This window comes from Chelmon rostratus, chromosome 2 (genome assembly GCF_017976325.1).
Source record: "Chelmon rostratus isolate fCheRos1 chromosome 2, fCheRos1.pri, whole genome shotgun sequence".
NCBI classification, from domain to species: Eukaryota; Metazoa; Chordata; class Actinopteri; order Chaetodontiformes; family Chaetodontidae; genus Chelmon; species Chelmon rostratus.
In genome coordinates this window covers 10,659,619-10,682,554 of record NC_055659.1, presented here as the reverse complement: position 1 = coordinate 10,682,554, position 22,936 = coordinate 10,659,619, and the positions used below count along the sequence as shown (strand labels likewise).

Below are 22,936 nucleotides of genomic sequence, written 5' to 3'. Positions count from 1 at the left end.
CTTCCTTCCCCTGCACACCCCTTTTATTTTCCCCTGATCTCTATCTCTGCAACCCCCCCCCCCCCCCCCCCAGCTTCACCCCACCACCACTCACCACCCTCAGTTCAGTTAAAAGTGGGCTTGGCACTTCCGCAGCGACCCCCCCCCCTCCTCCTCCACCACCACCACCACTTCTTTTCTCTCTGTCAAACTAACCTCCAACTCCTGCTCTTCACCTCTATGTTTCCTGTCAAGGTGCACTGCCCACCCCCCCCCCCACCCAACCACCATCTCTGCCCCCGCAACCTTTTTCTTTTCTTTCTTTCAACATCAATTATGGCTCTAAATGCATACAGTTCATTTTTTAAAATGCTCAGAGTGCAGAGGGCGTGACCCCCAGCGCTCTGCAGTGATCTTGCCATCACTGCATATACACGAATAGGGGAGGGGTTGGGGGGGCTTTGTTAGGCTTTGAAGGGGACCTCTTCCCTAAAAGAGAAGGCAGTCTTTCTGTCAATGCTCTTTGTTTTATATGAAGTCTTCTTTGAAACATGAACGGGTGAATGAATCTGTCCCAAATCACACATGCACAGTGTATAATGTCCGTTAGGCATGCATCTGTGGTAAGTGAGTACGTTGAGAATGAGCATAAAGCATAAGGCAGGTCAGTGGAAATAAGATTATTAACCTCTTACTGAACACGCTAGGGAAAAGGTAATTAGCCTAGCTTAGCATAAAGACTAGCAGCAGAGGGAAACAGCTAGCATGGGTGTATCCAAAGTAATCATTTGGTTTAAAGGTGCTCTGTGGGGTTTTCTTTCTCTTCACATTCAGTGTTTCTCAAGAATTATATGTGCATTCTTGAGGTCAAACAAATAAATCATGAAACATTTGCAAATCGGGATTTTTTTAATTTATCGTTTTTTTTAAGCCTACACATCAGCGTTTACTTGCTAGCTGTCTTCCTCCTCTCTGCCTCTTACTGACGGTGTCCTGCGTTTCTTGGCACATTCTTTGCACATTACTGCCACATATAGATCAGTGGAATAGTGTGAAATCATTGGCCAGAACTCGTATCACGTGTGTGTTGATAAATATTAAACAAATTAATGAGGACCCACTTGCTCCATATTATTTATTGACTAGTGGTCAAAAACTCCTCAGGGTACCTTAAAGCACCTTAAAGTTGTAGAAAATCATCTTATTCCTCATTTAATCTCATTTTGTAGGATCACCCTGACAGTTTATTTTGGAAACTTTCAGATATACTAGAATTTAATGTAACTTTCTGTGGGTTCAAGCAGTGTGGCTGCACAGTGTGTTTGCAATGGCTGAGCCAGCTTTACGCCTACCTGCTGCAGGCACGCATGGTGTAGTGTGTTCAACTTTTACTGTCATCTATAATGGAACCACAGGAATCTATGCAATGAAATTAAATCATGAATTACATGAGTGTTTAAGTTGATGCGCGATGACTCTCAACGCTGCTGGAGCAGCGTATTCTTCGCAGGGAGTCAAACTGTTTGAGCTACCGTTGTCGTTGTTGTTATTGTTGTTGTTGTTTTAGCTCCACTGCCTTGACAGTGATACATGGGGTGAAGGTTCAGAATCTGCTATAGCGCAGAGATGACAGGATCGTTTCAGAACTCCGTCTCTTTCTCTTTCTGTTTCCCTTGGTTTCTACATATCTCCCTCTCTCTCGCTCTCTCTCTCCTGCTTCGTCTCTCTGTGTCTTTCTCTCTTTTTCCAAGCTGATTTGGAGCCTTGCATAGTCAATTATGTCGGGAGTGAGAGAAGGAGTGGGGGCTCTGGCTTCCATATTTCGGTGTGATATTAATATTGCATGAGCGCAATTCTGTAGCGAATATCTAAGAGACTGCCTATTAAGGCAGCAGCAAGAGAAGAATGTGACAGACACACACAAACACACATACACAGTCGTGCTTCCATTACTTTTGGGGACATTACATTGACTTACATTCATTTCTTTGAGACGTACCCGAACCATAACCACTACTTGCCTAACCCTAACCCTTAACCTAAACCTAACCTCACTCAAACCTTAACCCAAGTCTTAACCCTAAAATGTAATGATTTACATAATGGGGACTTGCGTATGTCCCCACAAGGAAGGCGTGTCCTCACAATGTGACTGTTTAAAGAGATTCATGTCCCCACAACGTGAGTAATGCATCTCCACACACACGCAAGCACACACACACTGTACATACATACATACATACACACACACTAAGACAGCCAGAAAACAGGGTTGAATCAGTCAGGATCGGGAGCAGCTTGTTATAATTAGTGTTTTCCAGATTTATTTCGGTGGGATAATAAGAATGACTCATTTTCCTGTTTAATATGTCATGTTTGTTTATCTTGACATGGTTCACATCACACCGTACAGTGAGCGTGTTTGATGTTGGTGAGAACTGACTGATGTTCCACTGTAATTGTGCTAAGAATGGAATATTTTAACTAACCAACTGAATAAACAAACAAAACAGAGACACAAAACAAACGCCTGCTGTAAAAAAAAAAAAAAAAAAAAAAAAAAAAAAAATCCTTGCCAAGATAATTGTAAAATTGCAACGCAGGAGTGATCTGATGGCAGGCTATTTATTTTCTGCTGCTGGGTGGGTATCAGTGATGCATACAGTAAGTGTCAACAGTGACAGGCTGAGGAGGTCCCCAGCGATGACTGAGAGGCTCAGCGTGGACACTTGATGCTTTTTGGGTGCTAAGTGGCAGTGACACCGGATGTCTCTGATAGACATCTCATTTCATGCCACCAGGGATTGTCAAAAGCATCTGATATTAAGGTGTCACGAGCATCGCCACATTAACACAGTTTGAAAACATAATAACACTTATGATTTGTTACTGTGGCTGTTTTGTAAACCTCCCATAATCAATGTTGTTGTGTTAGGTGACATAATATCAATATCAGAAAATTCATAAGGATCATATTGATATTGATATCTATAACTATATAGAAAGTATAGGTAAAATTATATTTTAATACATTGAATGCTGTTTAATGTTTATTCATTACATCGGACAAATTTCTTATTATACATGTTGGGCTGCAACTGATGATTATCACTGAGTGTTTTTATGTTTTGCAAAACGTCAGAAAATAGTGACAGACATCTGTTATAATGTCTCAGAGTCCAAGGTGTCCATTCAGTCTATTCAGTTTGCCCAGTTTATTATCATCATACCTACATGTCAAAGTAAAACCTCACATTTAAAATGTTGGAACCAGCTTGTAAAAATGACTGAAATGAACTTTGCAGGCTCGCTGTGATATGCATCATCTCAGATGCCCTTTTTTGTCTCACCAACAGTCCAAAACCAAAAGTCAGTTTACTATCATATATAAGGAGAAAAGCAGTCTCACATTTGAGAAGCTGCTCTGGAGGAGTTGAACTAGGTCCAAACTCCATGCTCTTCTTCGTACCAAGTATATCAACTGTGTGCCCAGGCATCCCCCTTTAGTTGCCAAATCAGGTAAGCTACTGCAAATGTCCTGCATATCAAACATAATAATCAGCAGAATAGTTTTCTCACTGGACTTGCATACTGAAGAGGTTTTCCTTTACAGTTTTTGCCCTCTTGCAGTAGGATTGCCAGACGCTGTCAAAAGCCCAGAAAGCCCGGCCCGGAGTCGAGACAGCCAGTTAGTCCCGAGCCCAGAAGCGTCACGCTGGGCCCGACGTCGAACAAGTGCTTGGTGACCTTACAGCACCAGCTGGAGTTAAAAGAAGTCTTTAAAAGGGCGATTCTCCACAGTAATATCATCGCCCATGCCTCAAAGAGTCTGGATTAAGGCCCACTTTCCCTCGCTAAAATGTAACAAATGTGTGAAAAAACATCACAGCCAAAGCCAATGCCGAGAGAACAATGGAGAGGACGAGGAGAGAGAGAGGGATAGGAAGAGATAGGAGAGGCAGAGAGGGAGAGAGAAGGTAAGAGAGGGAAACTCAACATCTTAACACCCCCCAGCTCCCCCCTCCCTGCCAGATATATCAATGTAGTTGGCTTTCTCTGAAATTCAAATGGCATGAGGAAGAAAAACAGATGAAAAAAAAAAGAAACCTCTGGCTTTGGAGGGGGGGTGGGGGGCTGCTGAGAAAAAGACCTGCCATCTATGTATTAGTGCTCTGTAAATATTACATGAGCTCCACATTCGCTCAGTTGTTTGGCATTACTTCCACTGGATGGGTATATTATTTTAGAAACCATGCCTTGTTTATGGAGAGGCATGACCTACTTCCAGACACTCCTCTCTGTCTTTCGCTCTCTCTTTCTCTCTCTCTCTCTGGCATTTTTTCCTCTTTCTCCCCCTCTCTCTTTCCCTTTACCCCCCCCCTTCCTTTCTCACTCTCTCTTATCCACTCTCAATCTGCGAAATCTCAACTGGTTGTCCCTGCTGAACAATTACAAGGCAGAGAGACCCAAATGGAGATGTTTGTAGAAAACAACATGTGTATAATTAAGGTTTAATGAGCTCTTGTCAGGGTGGAATGTGCAATTAGATTGGTAATAAAAAATTCTGCCTGAACGCTAGTGGCAGAGGCTGGATGTGGAGTCAGCATGGCAGTGAATGAAAGAACAGTGAATTATTTTGAGCCCTATTGACAGAAGTAGACGTTGCTGGATGCTGCATTTAGATTTAAATACATGGTGAGGTCCCAAATACAGAAAGAAGGTTTTTTTTTTCCCCCTGCTGGTGCTAGATTGTGTGTTATTACTGTACTTGTGCACACCAGGTTGGTTTCTTGGGAAAACAGTTCTTAAACAGCTGAAGTTATGCTTTACCGCTGCAGAATGGCGAGACAATAATTGTGATTTGAATTGAAAAGGTCATGAATGTCATTGTCTGCACAAATAGAAAAGGTTGAGCAGGTTTTATAAGAATTTCTCCGAAAGACATTCTTAACCAGAGAGCACATACCCCTGCCAAGGTTGCACAACCCTCCTCATTCGTTATTTTAATAGAAAATGCTTTTGCTTTTTTACATTTCCATCTAGATCTGAATCTGCACAAATATCACAGTGAAATCATGCTGATTAAGGAATGTTTTTTGGAGAATATCAAAGTCCTGTCCTGGCATAACAAGGCTGCATACAAGAATGCGCCAGAGTCACTAAATTCATAATAATTAATTGTACGTTTATCTTGTCGCTGAATCACCATCTACATGTCACATTTGAGCTGCAACTAGTGATGATTTTCGTGCATCATCAATTGATTAATTTGTCTACACAATGTCAGAAAATAGTGAAAAATATCCATTTTAACTAACCAACGCTACCCCGCGAGGTCTTTAAATGTGTTGTTTTGTCCAACAAAAAGTTTACTTTCAGCATATCTACATGTCAGCTTGTAAAATCACAATTAGTTGACTCGCAAAATAGTTGCAGAATGATTTCCTGTCAATTGAAGTGTTTTAGCTCTGAAATGTTATCAGTCTTTGCAGGTTCGCTCTGATATGCATCATCTAAACTTTAGCGGTGGTAGCATGGTGCTGCTAGCTACAGCTAAATTAAGCAGTGCTTCTGTTTGATCAAATTTAATTGAAATCTGGAGCCTTCTTTAGTAATGGTAAACATAATTTTATCCCAAGGAATTACATCTTTATCAATTCCAGCCGGTCTTCTTAAAAATGACCATATAGGTCGACTTTACAAGTATGAATCACACTTGCGTTTATTGTTTGGCGGTGATATCTTGTGGCCGTAGTAATCATGATGGGAGCAAAGGTGACATTGCACGAAGAGCTGGAGAGTCAACATATGGAGGAGGTGGGGTGGATGGATGGATCAAATAAACACAGGAGACTGCTGTTCATGTTCATCTATTTTAAATTGCATAACACATTTTAGCTGGTTGGCGTACCTGACAGTGACATGCTCATTTTAACCCATTATCTTTTCCTAAACTGGCCAAGAGGTTCTGGTGCCTACACCAAAGCAAACTGTGACCGTTTAACAATGTTAACGACGTGACCGCGAGGATAAAAGTCTGGTACGACGAAGTGTCGCCTTGTCTCTGGTACTCGGTGATATTTCGTTTTGGGAGTCATTGGCAATCAACGTATTAGTTGTTTAGATATGAGGATGTGTTGACAGTACTGCACCTCCTAATTTACGTCCAGTGCCAATGCTGGAGGTAGGGTGCCATAGATGTAGCAATGCAGGAAATTCAGGCTGTAAGAAGTCCAACTTTTATGCACTTTTGTGTCCTATGATAGATCTGCAATTACCATTTTCCGTTAACCATGCGTTTTAGTTGGTTAACCATACCTTAACCATAGCTTATTTTCCATGGCCACAGTACTTTCTTAAACTAAACATACATTGAAGAAAATGTCCAGGGTATTAAAAACCTTGGAACTGGACATACAAAAAATATTGTTGAACGTAATAATTTTTGTTTTGAGTTTTGTTGAATCATCCAATATGACTGCTCTTGTAAGGTTAGAAGGACAAACAAACAGAACTGAAAACATTTCCTGTGTGGAGAATATAACAAAAGTATATGCAAATAAGAGCATTTATTGAATATAATCAGCGCTCAGTCACTCTCAAATTGCTGCCTGGCATTTCTCTCTAGGTCTGTGCTTTTTCTGTGCCAGACACTCACTCTTTCATGGAAGGACACTTCTCCACCAGACCCAGTGTCTTCTTAAATAAGGCACTTGAAATGGGAAAAAAACAGGTATCTTGCTGCTCTCTTTTCCGCTCTATTCCTTTTTTCTTGACTTGGTGAAATTGTGGGTCTGGTGAAGAGGATCCACACACACAAAAATGGTGTTTGGCTCTTTCTGAATTACTTGACTAGTCTGTGAAAGAGAGGGCCCTTTGTTGGCTTCCTCTGGGACTGCCCTTGAAAGGCTCCTATTGTGTGGTTAGCACTATGATATAATGCAAGTGGATTTAATAGATTTAATGGAACCTGCAGACATGGTTCTCATGCCCTCGTGTGATGAGAAGCAGCCTGTTTTTAGGAGATCAGAACCACATCTTAGAGAAATGAAACGATATGTCGCTGTTGCGTCGCTCCAGAAGCATGTTAAGCTTTGATTAAACATTCTTGATTGTTCGGGCCGTGTGCAGACAGAATCCATTACATTTCTCTCTACATTAACAACAGTATGCTTTGGTATTTTTCAGCTCTTTTCGGGTTTCTCTGTCGCCTGATTATCCATTTCTGTGTTCCACCTGAGTTGTGTTGGAAGTCAAGGTTAGGCAGAGTGGGGGGAGTTGAATGTCAGCGATGTGTTAGCTTTGTTTTCATTGTGTTAACAGGAGCACAATGGCACGATTGTGTGGCCATCTGAAACTCTACACCTACCCAGAGCTTTCGGGGGTCAGAGGTGGGGGAGATGTGTGTGCCTTTAGCCAGACGAACCATGCATTTTGAAAGACCCAGAAACCAAAGAGTAATCCATCCAGCATACCATCAAAACCATTCTGCTTCGCCGGCTCACTCACATACCAGATCTGCTCATCAGGAGTTTTTGCCAAATGGTGTCATTTTCCAAATATAAATGATGCCCCCCCCTTTGTTGCTTTGTAATCTGTCTCATTATTTTAAGATGCCATTTGAGGAGTGGCCTGCCTCTTGAAACCCTTCAATGTGATGGACAAGACCATAAAGCCAAGCAATAAACCTGAGATGAATGTTATATCTTAACACTGATAGAGGCAATTAAGTCCATCATAAGCGAGAGAGGGAACACTCTTCTCTGGGGACTCATTCACTTGCATGGTTTAACATGATCCCCAGCTAAATGCCTTATTTTATTTCTCCTCTCAGCTCACAGCTTACAGTCGAGCACAAATTGAGCTGATTTTTTTTTTCACACAATTTGGTCTTTCTGTCTGATCTGCCCTTTTCTGTCTGTCGTCATGTGCCCCCCCCTTCGCTATCTCTCTTTTTTTTCTCTCACCTCTCCATTTCGCCGTATTTGTCATGGTAATGTAAAAAATCTCAGCTGCTCCAATTCCTTTCGTGCTCTTTCAGTCGAGAAAGAAGGGCAATTCTGTTTTTTCCTCACTTCTTTCTGTGTGTTGTGGTTTAAAGGTAATGAAGACCATATTTCATCTGCATGGAGTTATATGACTGGGCGTGGCTGAGCAGGTCTGTTATGGGAAAATAAATATTATGGAAGGTCTAACTTTGTTATCTTTATCTCGCCGGGATCAATGTGTGTATTATTGGACAGGATACATTACACAAACACGTAGGCACGCATGCAATGTGCACACATTCGGAGCCACGCTGTACATACAGCATGCAAACATGCGCACACATACGGAACACATAAAGGTGAAATACACATGCAGCAGCAGAGATATCCACACATGCACACAGGCAATCCATATCTGCTTTACAGCACACCATCCCCCATCCTCTCTGTGCTTTGGTTATGGCTGTCTGTATGTATGTGTGTGTGCATTCATATGTGTGTATTCATCTGTGTGTGTGTGTGTGTGTGTGTGCCTGCCAGCGAGTCACTGAATGCTCTAATGACCACAGTCCTGACACAGGTATTTTGACTGCTGCCTCTTTCCATCGGCACATTGACTGACATGTGATTAGTTACGCTGGGATGGAAAACTAGGGAGGCGCACACTGTATCCATGAAAAGAGACCAGGAGGAGGGTTAAGTCCTTTTCTCTCCGTCTCTCCTGTCTCATCTTTCTTTAAATCTAAAACATCCCTGGCTGCAGTTACCGGTTGTGTGATTTGGTATTCAGTGCGTACAGTAAAGCACAGCTGGGCTCACAGCGACCTTACGAGAAAAGCCTCTCGTGTAGATCAATGCAGGTTAGCAGTGCTGTAGCACAGAATGCAAAGTAACCGTCGTAGTAGAAATAAAGAATTGGTACAAAACTGATCTAAAATGCCCTTTTTCATATGTAGGGATCTCTGCCCTGTTCCCAGCCTTAGTAAGTGGATCGTGTGTTGGCCAGACTCAATGCATCCCCACTAATTCCAGTTTATTTGTCATGATAAAATTCACTGTTTTTGCTATGTATCAATCGGTCACAGTGGACAGGTCACTCAATTTTGAATGCAACAGCATCCATGATGTCTAATAATGTCTCACTTATTGCAGTGAGTCCCACATTTGAGAATATACAGACTGTAAATTTTGAAAAAAAAAAAGTGCAATGATATCTGATCAGTATTCAGTATTGGTAGATACCAAAGGCTAGATGTTGCAAGAGAAAGACACTCCAGAAGAAACATTAATGGATAAGTGCAACCTTATATCTGAGCTGTTGAACTAGCCTAGTTAGTTGGTTTTGCTTTATTGTAACATACAACAAAAAAGTATTAACTATAAAAAATTTGTAGTTATTGTAGGGACAATACAAAACTCTCAATTTTCAAAGTTCAACCATCAAGTACAAAGAATAGACTCCATCTTCCCCATTCAATTCACAACTAACACATAACATACATGCCAAAGCACAAACCCAACACTAAGCCTCAAACACAGATATCCAAAACATATGTTACGCATAAAGTTGAAGCATGTCACAGCATTAAAACTCTAAAAGTTAAAACTAGCAGATGTAGATTCTAGATCAACACACTGTAGAATACAGCATAAACTGACTAGTTATGTCACTGTAATCAGTAAAAGTTAAAAAAAAATCATCCTGGATCATAACTCGTCCCACTTTTTAAAAAAGTTTGCTTTCTAGGAAGGGAAACTTCTTCTTTAATGGATAAAATTGTAAGTTTTGAGATGCCACTGTAGATGTGAGTCCTAGTCTGCAGGCTTTGGAAAGCTACATTGCTGATATGCTGTGTCCCAGTCAACAGTTGTTCTGTAACCTCTATGACTGTGGTGCACTTCCTGCATCAAACTGACATTGGTTTGGCTTTACGCAAACGCAAAGCTATTTATAGCATCTCTCCCACTTCTCTCCCTCCCATTCTCTCCCTCTCTATCTCTCTCTCGCTCACGTATTTGCATTTCTGCTATGCAAACAGGAGTGGGGTGTCAAGTGCGTCAGTTGTTCGGGCCTTACTTGTCCCTTCTCTTTCTCAAGCCTCAATCCATCTCGAAATTTCTCTCCTCCTTTCCCTCGCATCGACATGACTCCCCTCTCCTCCATCTCACTGTAGCTTTCCACCTCTCGCTCACCTTCACCCCCCCACCCCCCCATCCCTCTCTCTCTGTCTGTGTTTTCCTTTGCTCAATTGTTTTGCTGTAGATTTGACCGCTATGATTAATGACCTCAAAGCCTCGGGAAAGCAAACAGAGAGAGAGACACGACAAGCTTGCCCTTCCCTTACAAACCTCCCTTCTTCTCACATGTCAATGCTCGTATGTTCGCACTGAGCGCATTATGACTTCTGGAAAAAGATCTACTTAATACGAGTCAGGTTACACGTGAGATAGATTTTATATGCAAAAAAAATCTCGTCTGATTTCTGCCGACAACAGCCGCCACCTGGCAGACAGAACAGCTTTCCCAGACCACTGCTGTAAAGCCACATGCATTATTAATATATTCTGAGCTAATTTCTTTTTTTTACTGTAGTTGATTTGGCTCATTAAATAATTGTATACATCATGAATCTTTATATCAGCACATTGGCTGTTCATTTCTTTTATATTAGACATTTCACAGCTTTTGTTGGCTTCCAATGTTAAATGAACGCCAGCGCAGGGAGCTCATATGAAATGAACCTCAGAGGTCAGAGGTCAGGTGCAGATTAGCCTCTGTGGCATTCAGGGTCTTGCTCAAGGACACTTCAGCTGGGTGGATGCTTGAATGTGGTTAGCCTTTAGGTAACAAAGGTGGCAGTGTGACTTTTAAAACACAAAAGAACCAATATTTATCACCATTATTCAAAGTTTTTTCAGTCATAATCTCACATTAGCGCCAGGCTAGCTTTTTCCCAGGTTTTTGTGCTAAGCTAAGTTAATCGCCTGCTGGCTGTAGCTTCATATTTACAGCACGGACATTAGGTCAGTCTTTTCTAACTCTGAGAGTAACATACTTAACATACCTCACACTGGCGTCTACTGGAGACTATTAAACTCAAGTTAGCACAGGGTAAATGCAAACCCAGGGTCATGCAGAGATTTGTTAGCACTGCCCCCCTTCTGTATGTGTACTGCAGCATGAGCTCAGTACACGTAACTGACCATTTGCTCAGCACAAAGAAGCAGGAAATGATTATTTTTATGTTTCCCCTCGGTTTAGATATGGTTTGTTATTCTAACAACTCTGCCCTCAGTGACTCCTTCACATTGTGCTACAGGAGCACCACCGCAGACTTCAGTGTGCTCTTTGACATTCTGCACAATTGTTTTTTACTGACCCTGTTTTGCTCGTCGAGATCTGGTTTGCAGGTGTGAAAATAACCTATTGCAAGACACCCTCACATCTAGCACGATGTGATTAGGACAGCATGTAAAATCATTTTCCAGGGGCAATAAAGAAAGTGATTTCATTTTCATTGCAGAATACAATGATTGTTCCTCCAGCAAACTAATAGTGCTATCAGACAGAAATCATTGCTCTAGAAGTAACGGTTCCATCAGAGGCTGAATGATAACGTGGAAATGGAACTGGGGCTTCAAATTGAATAATGTTGCAAGGAATTGCCTTTGTACTGTGGTTTGTCTGGTGCTCTGACTGTGTCATGTATAAAGATAGAAACAAAAATGCAAGAAAACTCTATTGGAGAGGAATCTGATTGCAATTTAAATGGAAAATATTTGAATGCTCAGAAAAAAATGAATCCCTAGAAGGCTTCATATTGAACAAATGCACAAGTAGTGCACTAAATTTAGTCTGTGGAAAATGTGGCTTATAACATGTGGTGAAACGTGCCTATAAAAAAAGCTTGCGGCCCATTTTTGGTCCCTGCCCCAGCTTGAGAAACACCCCTAGTAAGTTACTGTAGGCACATATCCATCCTGTTACTTGACCTTACAGTAGCGGCGGTAATTCATCTCAGCTACTACTAGCTGTCTTGAGGTGTGTTTTGTTTCCTCATAAATGGCTGGTGCCAAATAGTGTCAGACAGAGAAGCGGGCAAGGCCTCTGGGAGTGTGTGTTTCTGTATGTGTGTGTGCGTGTTTATGTGCCTGTGTGTTTCAAGCTGTGGCCTCTGGCTGTGACCCCAGTGTTAATCACACTACGGCCAGAACAACCACAGGCTCTATTGCCACCACTGCTGCTACAACCCTCCTCCTCCCCAACTCCATTTCTCCTTCATTCATGCTCTGTTTTTATTCCTCTCTCTCTGTACCTCCATACTTACAGTATCTTTCCTGCTGCACCTCCCACATGATCTCTACCCACTCCCTCACCATTAGCTCAGGGATATACACTCATCTTTCTCATCCCCATAACCTCAAACCATCACCTGTCCTCCTGCCTAAGCCTCCTTTTTTAGGCTCTTTAAGCTTGGTGTTTTGTGAGTTGTGAATGAGCGGGCTTGCCGTGTCCTTGCTCGGCATCAAAGGCTGCTCTCACTTCTTAAGGTCTGTGTGGTCTCGATCACTAGCTGGGTGGCTGCTCAGTTGCTAGAAGTGCTGAATTGTAATTGTTTAGCCATGTTACTGATCTTCTACAGAATTTGCGTCTGGTGATCTTCCTTTGATTTCAGTACTGTCAGCCTAGATTATGACTGATGGTTGATAACTTTTATTCGTCGCCTCCATTCTAGAGTTTTGGAAAAACAAGGCACAAATGGTGTCAATCAGAACGAGGAGCATGAAGCAAATGCTTTCCAAAAAATTGCTAATTTAACAAGAAACCTTCCTGTCTTTGACCAAAAATAAACACAGAAAGTAGGTCCCTGTTCTAGCAAACTGCATGGCACAGCAAATCAATTTCTGGGTCAGCTCCTGGCTGACTTACCTGTCATACGTCGTTTGATTACAAAGGTGTTGCCTTTGATTTGATTTGACTGGTAAACTTGCTGGCTAGCTAACTAGATAGCTGTCGGTGCAAGAGTTGTGCTCTCGGTGTTGTGATTATCACTGTGTTGTGCCTTTGTCGCCTTTTGACACCCGTGCAATCGCAGCAGTGAGGTGTGCGCACACTTAACACAGACTCAGGCTGTAGGCAAGCTGAGACGAAGAGTGCGAGTTACACAAGCTTTGACAGGGCCTAATTATACGTGTCTCTAATGAACTATAATTACTGACATCCACCAGAGCATCGAGGTCTATAAGCTGAGGACTCGCAGTCATTAGGCCGCTGTATTACACTGTTTGTGTCTCCACTGACTGACTGGAAATCTCTGTTTCTGGTCCCTGTTGTGATGTGTTGGTCCCTGCCAAACTGTTTTCTCATCTCTCTCTCTCTCCCTCTCTCTCTCCACAGTTTGATGGTGACAACATGTACATGAATGAAAACAACCATGAGTTTCTCCCGCCAAACCAGGTGAGTTCAAATGGCCCCTAATGGAATACCTGCTCTTTTCCTCTTATTTCATCTGTTCCCAATGATTGTTGATGAGTTGTTGCAGAGCATTTTTGCTCTCACCATTGTTCAAGCTCATTAGGATGGACGACAGATTGTTACTGAAACAATGAAAAAATATTCCAATGAGTTCACCCTTGTTTTACAGCAGACTGACAGATGCAACATATTCTTCAATGCATTCTGGATTATATATATTTGACATATTCCCACAGGATTGTTAATATGAGTGCTGGTGCTCACAGTGTGGAATAAACAGGAACACATTTCTTCAAGTCCTAAAACCTGGAGTCTAAATACAGTCATATGAGGCCAAAGATTCCTGTTAATGCTTTATATTGGTTATTGTTCATTTGGATCCCCATTAGCAGTAATGTTGGCAAGAACTGCTGGTGTCCATAACAAAAAATACAGTATGATAAACACATTTATTCACTTGCATTACATATAGTAAACACTGTGAAACCGCTACAGTATCACTGTTACAGCCAGCTCAATAAAATAACATCAAAAGCAAATATATGACTCACACACACAGAACAATAAACAATAACTATAAAACACTGAAATAATCGTAAATCTCAACTTGCAAAGACAGTTAAAGATCTTCCTTCAAAGATGGTATACAGATGACAGATGCCCATTTTTTAAATAAATAGTTATGGCTCGTGTTTAAAAATATACCTTTGCTATGTTTTATACACTAAAGCTGGAGTCTGTCCCAGCATGCACTGGGTAGGAGGCTTTGAAACACCCTGCACAGGTTGTTCGTCCGTCACAATCTACGTCAAGTGGTCATAATTACGTTTCTGCATTCAGTAGGAGGAAGCCAGAGGATCTAAACACAGCACAAATATCCAAATTCCAAACAGAAAGTGCTGGGACCTTCTATCTGTGAGGCGACTGTGTCAACCATTAAGCTGACTCTGCCATCATAAAATTCAAATTCACTATATTCCAATTATGCAATCATCCTCTGTGCACACAAATATTCACTTTGGTAAAAGCCAAGCAGGAAACGCTGCTTCACTCTGAGTGAGTTTTGGCCTCATTCAAAGGATTTATTAAGTTAGAATGGAGGGGGAGTGAGCCTCTCCTACAGTACACGTCAACCATGCCAGATACACTGTAGCACAGCTGGTCACGAACAACTGGGAGACCATATGGTTGTGTTTGGACAGGGGGATTTGTGGAGTTTGGGAATAAGCCCATCTGACATGCACAGAGGAGCAGGGAATTTGTCCCTGTCAATTGCAATTATTAGAACCGACCCATAGGCTACAGTAGTTCTGTGTTTCTGTTGCATTTGCTGTTTTGCGTAATTTCTTAATGCTCTGGTTTTGTTAAAGTGTGGCTCGAGGCCCAGAATGAGGAACAGAGCTGCTTATGCTGCTTCTTGTACATGATTCCTTAAGTTCATTTAGATAACTCTGACAACAAATATGTCTGTCACAAAGTGATTTTCAGTAAAACAGCTCTGTTCTCTGACAAAATTCCTCATGCTGGTACTTGGCAAAAAAACCAAAAAAAATCTTAAGAACCACTCCTTTTATCGCCCATTTCGATTCGGCACATGTAGTTTTACTGCAGTGCTGATTGACTGATTACAAGTCGTACTGATGTGCGCAGTGTTTTTTGCTGAATTACTGAGGGACAGATAAAACATCGCAAATGTGGCATAGAAGACAGACAGAGAGAGAAAGGTGGGGATCAAGGAAGGAAGAGAGAAAGAGTCAGAGAGAGGGAAACAGCGTGAAAGACGGTGATGAGATGAGAGTCGATTTTGCTTTGCTCTGTGTTATACTTTGTTTACTCAAGATCTTCTCATATTTGACATGTGCCTTGCTCTATTCTCCGCTTCAGCAAGTTCAGCCTCTCCTTCCCTCTGACAGCTAGAATCAGGGAGGGCCTTAGGGGTGGACACACACTCCGACAACAAAACACAGAGATGGGAGAAATATAAAAACCATTTAAGTATGTAGTGCGTTCACACTGGAGAAGTCACAAAGTATGCTCCAAAAAGTCATGATGTACGCTTAAAATGCTTCATTTTTGAGGGTGCTGCTGATACACTGCTGCCTCACAATGCACAAATTGTGGATGTTGTTGAAGCAGCTCGAGGAAGATCTTGGAAAACAAACCTTGTGAATTTTAATTGAATTCCCAAATCACAGGAGTCCCAAATCCACGCTAATATAGCTGCATAGTATAGAATATATAACATAATGTAGTATACTAATTGCATACGGCATACTGTGTAGTGTACTAATCCGTATAGTGTGCTGGTTTTGCGTTAGCATTCAAGGCATCAAAATACAAGGAGACAGCAAAATGTTTTTCCAAAATGTTTAATAGTTGTTTTCTGAGATGTTTTTGGAGCTGTTTCACAACCACCCACGGTTAGTTTGAAATTTTATCCAGCTGTGAGCAGCTTCTCCACTTTCTTTGGTGTGAGAATACTGTACATCAACAGCACACTCATAAACAAATGGTTATTTAGTATGCAGACTGTTTTGAGTACATTTTATTTTCTTACTCCGAAGCTGCTTGGAATTAGCGTGTAGCCGAGATTTGGGACTGCAGTTTGATTGATGTCTGTTAGCGTGTGTGTTGCATCATTTCCTATTAGTACAAACTGGTGAAGTGCATTGATTTTCTTCTGCGCAAAACAGCTCTGGCGTGGAATAGTTTATAGTACATGCAGTGTTTTATACAAGTAAGTCTGGTTAAAGTGAAGCATCAGATACATTTAGAAACTGTAAATGTGTTTATGCTTGTGCTGTTTGCAAGTGCTGAGATAAAAATGGACTTGGTGAGAAGTAACAGAGGGATATGAGAGCTGCAGGGATAATTTTTTATTAACTAGTTTTGTTCCTCAAGAAACAGTGTATACAGCAGCTGTATTATTCTCAATATATTCCATCTTGAGTAAAAACAAATCTTACTGCCTAAAGCTCACTTTTCTCTGCTTGCTGCTTTATTATCTCACTTTACTTCTCTATCTGTCTTTCTCCCATTCTCTCTGACTCCCCCTCTTCTTCTCTTTTTCTCACTCTGTTTCTCCCTTACATTGCATTTAAATGCATTTGGGTCAGTGGTTCCACCTCCAAACTATGTGAAAGTGTGTTACTCGCTGCTCGGCTGTCTCCCACCATGTTATCACTCTATTTAATCTGGCTCACCTATATAGATGCATTTTTTTTACACAAGGTGCTTTCATATAGGACATCGCCCTGCAACCACGTCCAACAGTGGGCTTGCTCTCATGATGAGTCACAAGGAAAAGGGGTCAGTGCCATTGTCATATCGATGTTCCCATGAGCATCATAGTCTGACCCTGCGCAGTTCTCTGTAGTGGTTCTTCAAGCCCCCCCCAAGCGGAGTGACAAAGTGTTAGTGATTCAATGACAAGGTCACGGACCCTGGTCTTGCCATCAACAAGCTCTTTGTCTGCCCCTGTGGCCACTGACCATTGTCGTGGCAACAATGCAGAAAAGAGAAACCAACGACGAGAAGCTTGCTCCGGTGTCTTCGTGGAGGTTTGAGCCGACCCTCGAGCACTAAAAGAGACACACGAACAGACGATCTCCACAGTGGGAAGTGGAAGAGCGCCTCCTTCGCAGAGAGCCTTTTTTTTATTATAAAAGTCTTAGCACACCTTCACCTGAAGTGGGATTTCTCTTGCTAATACTAAACAGAACAGTACAGAGCGATGCGATCAAAGATAATGCACTGTGGAGATGCCTTCTCATAGCTCTGCAGCAAAGTGAAAGAAACAGTATACTTCATCAGCACTTTACCTTGACAATGCTTTGCTTTGATGTCTTTCTCCCTGACTTATGAATTCATTTAGCAGAACTGCTGTTTGAGAGAAATATGTCACCGAAAAAAAGAGAACACGAGGAGGAAATGGAAGTTAAGGGGGGGTGGGGGTTGAAGAGAGATGGAGAAACTGCACAGGGGAATAATTCGGCTAATGGAGTGACTGTTTGGATATTCAGCAGAAGTAGGAATGGAGATTATGATCTTGCAATTAGCGTAACAAGGTTTTATTGATTGGCTGCCGCTGTAGCGTCTTTGCTGCCAAGACGCTGCATGTGGTTTTAACATGCACAGTGTGTGTGTAGCCCAGCCAGTCACACCAGTCCCACTACTACTAGAGCAGAATCCAGCTCAGTGTTACCATCGAGCTGTGGCCATTTCCTGAGCATCAAAGCTGAAATATTATGGATTGCTGAGTTGAAAGGGTCTGTTTGAATGCCTGATGATAAAGTGGACTACATTTGCATTTTCCGCTCACTTTTAAGTTAATGCACTGCCCTCCTTCCTCTTTGAGTAAAATGCAGGTATGAAAAGGCGACTTCGGTATTTTGTCTGCCTGATTACATGTTGGGAGTTCAAATCGTGTCTTAACGGTAAGTTTGATGCTATTTCTCATCTCACTTGTTATGTTGTGAGTCACTGCTGGCAAGGATTTTACTGGCCCCCTTGGGTGTTGTAATTGTAATTAGAGAGGTGTTTGAGTGCCAACAGCAGATCTGTGAGACACGGAGAAGCAGAGACAGATTGTAGATCGATGGCAAGTTTTTTTTATATGGCAGATGTGATTATGAATAAGTTTCTAAAACACATTGACAGACTAAACTTAAAGTGAGTTTGTCTGCTTGTCAGCGGAATTAGTGAAAACCTACTGGCCCGATTTTCGTGAAACTTGGTGGGAGGGTGTAGCATGGGCCAAAGAAGAACACATTAAAGTGGATACGAATCATGGGGCAGATTCACAAATATATGAATATATTCTGGGAGAGTGTCCTCTGCACTCGTGGAGTGCCCTTCTAGCTCTTCAGTGTTTTTAATGAGAGATTTAGTGGTGTAACAGATTTGAAGTGATAGGATGTGTGTCACCCAGTTTCAGAGCCTAAACTTGTAGAAACTCCAGTCTGATAAATATGATTAAGTCCTTCTCCACTGCTCCCCTGTGTCTCTCATCTTTCCCCCATATGTTTCTGATGAACCATTGTAGAACATGATCCCATAGTCTTTTATGTCCAACCTTTGACAAATCTATCACCTGAGCCCTCTATGATCTGAATTAAAGGCCCATTCCACCTTTCCAGTTTCGATGAGTAATTCTCTTGTTTGGCAGCAGCCCAAATCCCAGCCAGCCCGTCTGGAACCTCGGCAGAGCCTGATTGGTCAGGTTCAGTCGTGTGTGACTGACAGGAAGCCTGCTGATTGGGGGAGACGGTATCTTTGGATCGTTGCACTGATTAAAGCCTTGCGGCAGCGTTTTGTAAACTCCCGCCATTCGGGGTCCCCGCACCAGCGCCCTGGCCCTGCTGGTCTGAATTACAGCTCGGCCGCATTAGTCTGATTTACAGCTTCCTCCCGCTGTTTAGACTGGAGCTGGGGACCAGAGTGGCAGGCTCCTCCTCCCCACCACTTCCACCTGCCCCCTCCTCTTCCAGTTGACTCTCCCACTTTGTGCCTCACTCTACTCGTCACCCCAATCTTCCCAATCCCCTCTCAGTTCCCTCGTTTATGCCCCCTCACCTGATTTACCTCATTTAGGTCTCTCTGACTTTGTACTTCCAGCTAGTTACTCTGCTGTTTTTCTCCTACCTCACATTTTCCCTACTCACCCCTTTCTGCCTTGCTTCCACCTCCCTTCTCCCCGCTCTTCTCCCTGACCTCCTTTTCGCAAATGTCCCCCAAAATTCTGACAACATCCATTTACCTTTCCCACCCAGTACCTCTCCCACCTGCCTCCCCCCACTCCCTCTCTCTCTCATTCCCTCACTACATCTTTTGTGAAAGTGAAAACAAAGAGCAGCCTGCCAAAATATTTCTATAGCTGTTCGCTGACGAAGCAGGGAGTGGAGACAATGCAAAAAGATGTGCAGGCATATTTGTCGCGGCAGCAGAAAGATGGAAAGCTCTCTCCCCGTGGCCTTTTTACAGTCATTTGGAAACCCCCCACCTCACCCTCCTCCCTCTCTCTCCCTCTCTTGCCCCGTTTAAAAGCCCTCTGTTTGAAATACTCATCTGACATGGCACCAAATATAAATGCACAGCTGTGTATTTGTGCAAGGCCCTCGCTCTGCCAAGCTGTCCATCCCCCTGTTGCCCCAGGTGATCAGATGAAACTAATGGCAACCTTAATGTGTTTGTGTAGGCCTTTCACCCCACTGGATAGACTGATGAGAGACCAAACACTCACTCTTGTGCTAGATCACATGCCAGAGTATTATAAAAGACATGGAATTGCCAGTGTCTGTTTAGCCTTTTCACAACAACAGAGATTTTCTATCTCTTTTAAAAATGAAATGTATAAAGTTTGCCTTGAACTGGTTTGCCCTCGTTGCTGCGGGGAAAAAAAAAAGCTATGGGTTATTAGAGAGGAAACTGTTCCATTGAACCAGGATTCATTAGCAAATATACTTGGTTAATTATTGATGCAGTATCTTCAAGTTACGAAAAAAGCCCTAAGCTGACATCGATCCATGTTGACTTATTTCCTCAGCTCAGAGAAAGTTGAAATTAAGTAATATAATTTTCCTTATTAAACTGGTTAAGCAGAGCACAGCAAATAAATTGATACAAAGCCTGAGGCGTACAATGTTTTACTTTTACATTATATTTATATCCTCCTTATCAGTTTAAGCCTCTGGTTGTGCAACTCAGGTGGAGTTGGCCATGTAAGACAATAAATGCAGAACTAGAAAATGTAGATGATCACAGGAAAGATTAATTTGGTGCACTTTCCTGTGCTTGAATTGTCCTGATGCTGTGAACACCACCCAGCTGCTGTCTGTATGGAAGCTAAGAAGAGTCTATAGCCATGCAAGCATCTCTTTTAGGCTGCTAATGTCACATGTCCACAAAGACAATGCTAATGTTTAGCTGTTTATCATGTTCACCATCATCAAGTTTGCTAATTAGAACTAAACACAAAATACAGCAGAGAGTGATGGGAATGTCATTAATTCTACTTACGTAAGTAAGTGATGGACGAATTAAAATGCTGACCTGATGTTGGCACTCAATCATCACCAGGATGAATAGTGTAGATATGTTTTAACATTATGTTCAAACTTGATGTTTCTTTATGTTTCAGTTTTCAGGCACAAGAACCACTTGGTCAGAGTTAGCACAACGTCATGCTTTGGCTTAAAATACCCGGTTTTGTTGCACACAAACACGGCTCGAAACGCTGGTCTGCTGCTCGGCAGTCATCTCGCCTAACTGTCACACCACCACCATCCCCTCCTCCTCCTGGTGAGAAAATCAGCTCATACACTAGTATCAGTGATCTGACCTACGTCACTTTGATTTACAAAGGAGGAAGGAAGCACTGACTGGATCTGATGGCTGATCCGACAGGTGCTCTTTCGATGTGCAGGTTAAAGTACAAAAAGCAGAATTCAGGAAGTCTTGCCCGGTCTTAAATGGTACAGACAATCAAACCCATGGCGCGCAGTCTTCAGTTTAAATAGTGTTTTAATGCAATTGTATAGACTAACCTGAAATTGACAGTTTACAGAAACGTATAATGCCAACATTTAATTCTGGCGACTCGGTTATTACAATTCATCCTGATGTAGGAGTACGAGACGTTGCACTAAAAACCAAAATGTCAGCCTCACAGTGGTGCTCGAGAAAAATTCAGGAGAATACCGAAATGAGGCGGATTTATTCTTAGTGGACAAAATGTCATGGCAGTCCATCCAATAGTTGCTATAGTAGTCTGGACCAAAATGGAAGACCGACCAACCAACTGACATTACCGTCCCTAGAGGGGAGCCGCTAGCGTTGCTAAAAACTACAAAACTCAGGCCTATGAAGCCGTTCCTGTTTGGGTTTAGCTCTGCGACACTGGAGGTCCTTTTGTGGACACATTTGTGATGCATCAAGTATGAGCTGCAGCGTTGAGCTCTAGTGAGAGACAGGGAGGTTCATTGACACTGGAGAGCTGTCTCCTCCACTCCCCTACACTCCCCACCAGCCTCTTATTAACAATGGCACCAAGAGTACGAGGGTCCAGATGTTAGTCTCCTGCTCCCACCAGCTGTGCCAGCCTCCGATACACAGCCTCATTGACTCTGAACCCGGGAGGGAGACACTTAAGAACACACTAACACCACACACACACAGACACACACACACAGAGACAGACACACACATATACACACAGAGAGCTGGCAGTCTCTGACACTATGTTATTGTCTAAAAAAACAGAGATACCTACAAATTGTTCACAAAAGCATTCAAGAGCTACTGGCCTCTTCTTCTTGTGTGCAAGAAGAAATGCATGACATTAAATGACACAAGGCGAACGCACAATCTCACCAGCCACATGCACTTTACACCCCCCTTCTCCTGGTGTATAGCAGAGTTATTTGTGGGTGACAGGATCCTAACAATTCTTTGAATAATGCACGTTTGTTTGGATGACTGCGCCATCAGCGCTCCCTTTGTTATTTCCAACATTGTTAAAGTCAGTCGGTACTGATCCACCAACCCTTTATTGTGCTGTTTTTTGTCCATTTACTTGCTCTTATAGCAATAATTAGTTTTGTCATTCAGACACAGCAGCACCATTGTGCACATGCTAATAATGATTTGACTGAGCGTAGAAAAGTAGATAACTGAAGAGTCATTAAAAATTAAAAAACTGTTGACTGGCTACTGTTTTTTGGCCTTGCCGGGTCTCTGGGTGGCTTTTGCGTGGTCACAGCTCAGCAGCAGCGGTGGCTGTTGTTAAGCCCAGAACAGACAGCGGTGTGCCAATGAGCGGAGTTCAAAAGGCTTCCCTCTCGAGGGGACATGGCTGCTCCGAACAGGAAGAGACAGAGGGGACTCTGGAAATAATACTGCACGTCTGCCAGAGTAACAGTGTAATCCTAGATTCACCCTGTCAGGCAATAAGTTTGATTATGGTCCTCATTTGAAATGTTGGATTCATCTCTTCCCCCTCCCCTTCGTTTCTGCTCCTTCCTCTCTGTTTTCTACTCCACCCACCCTCCTCCTCCTCCTCTCTCCCCCCTCCTCCCCTGTCACCCACAGCAGTATCAACATCAGCATCACAATCACTCTAGACGACTATTGGGAAACCTGAGCAATCTTGTGCACCCATGGTTTGTTTTCCGACCGCATTAGTGGAGATCACAGTTGAGTTCTCATTGACACTGCGTGGCATCTGCATATCATTACTACGGCAAGGTCCTGAACTCTTTCTGTACACACAACACAAAACCAGCAGAGGAACATTTAAATACGTGTTTACTTATCAAACAATAAAACCTGTTGTTTCCTTTTCACAGTAATAAAGCAGTTGATTTTTTTTTGCCACTGTTATCTAGTCTATCTATATCTGTTCTGTTCTATATTCATTTGGGAGCTATTTAAATGTTGTTTGTGTTCCAGTTGAATGTTCAGCAGTAATGATGTGGTTGTTGTTGTTGCTGACAGC

General features: G+C 42.4%; 1 protein-coding gene across 4 annotated transcripts in view; it reads left to right on the top strand.

The window, feature by feature from the left end:
* The window catches only part of tox2 (TOX high mobility group box family member 2), a 113,120-nt gene that overhangs the window by 52,533 nt on the left and 37,651 nt on the right, over positions 1-22,936 (top strand). For all 4 annotated transcript variants that reach the window (XM_041958415.1, XM_041958423.1, XM_041958407.1 and 1 more), the window contains exon 3: positions 13,366-13,425. In XM_041958415.1, coding sequence (XP_041814349.1) covers positions 13,366-13,425 — 60 coding nt within the window. The remainder of the gene's footprint in view (positions 1-13,365; positions 13,426-22,936) is intronic.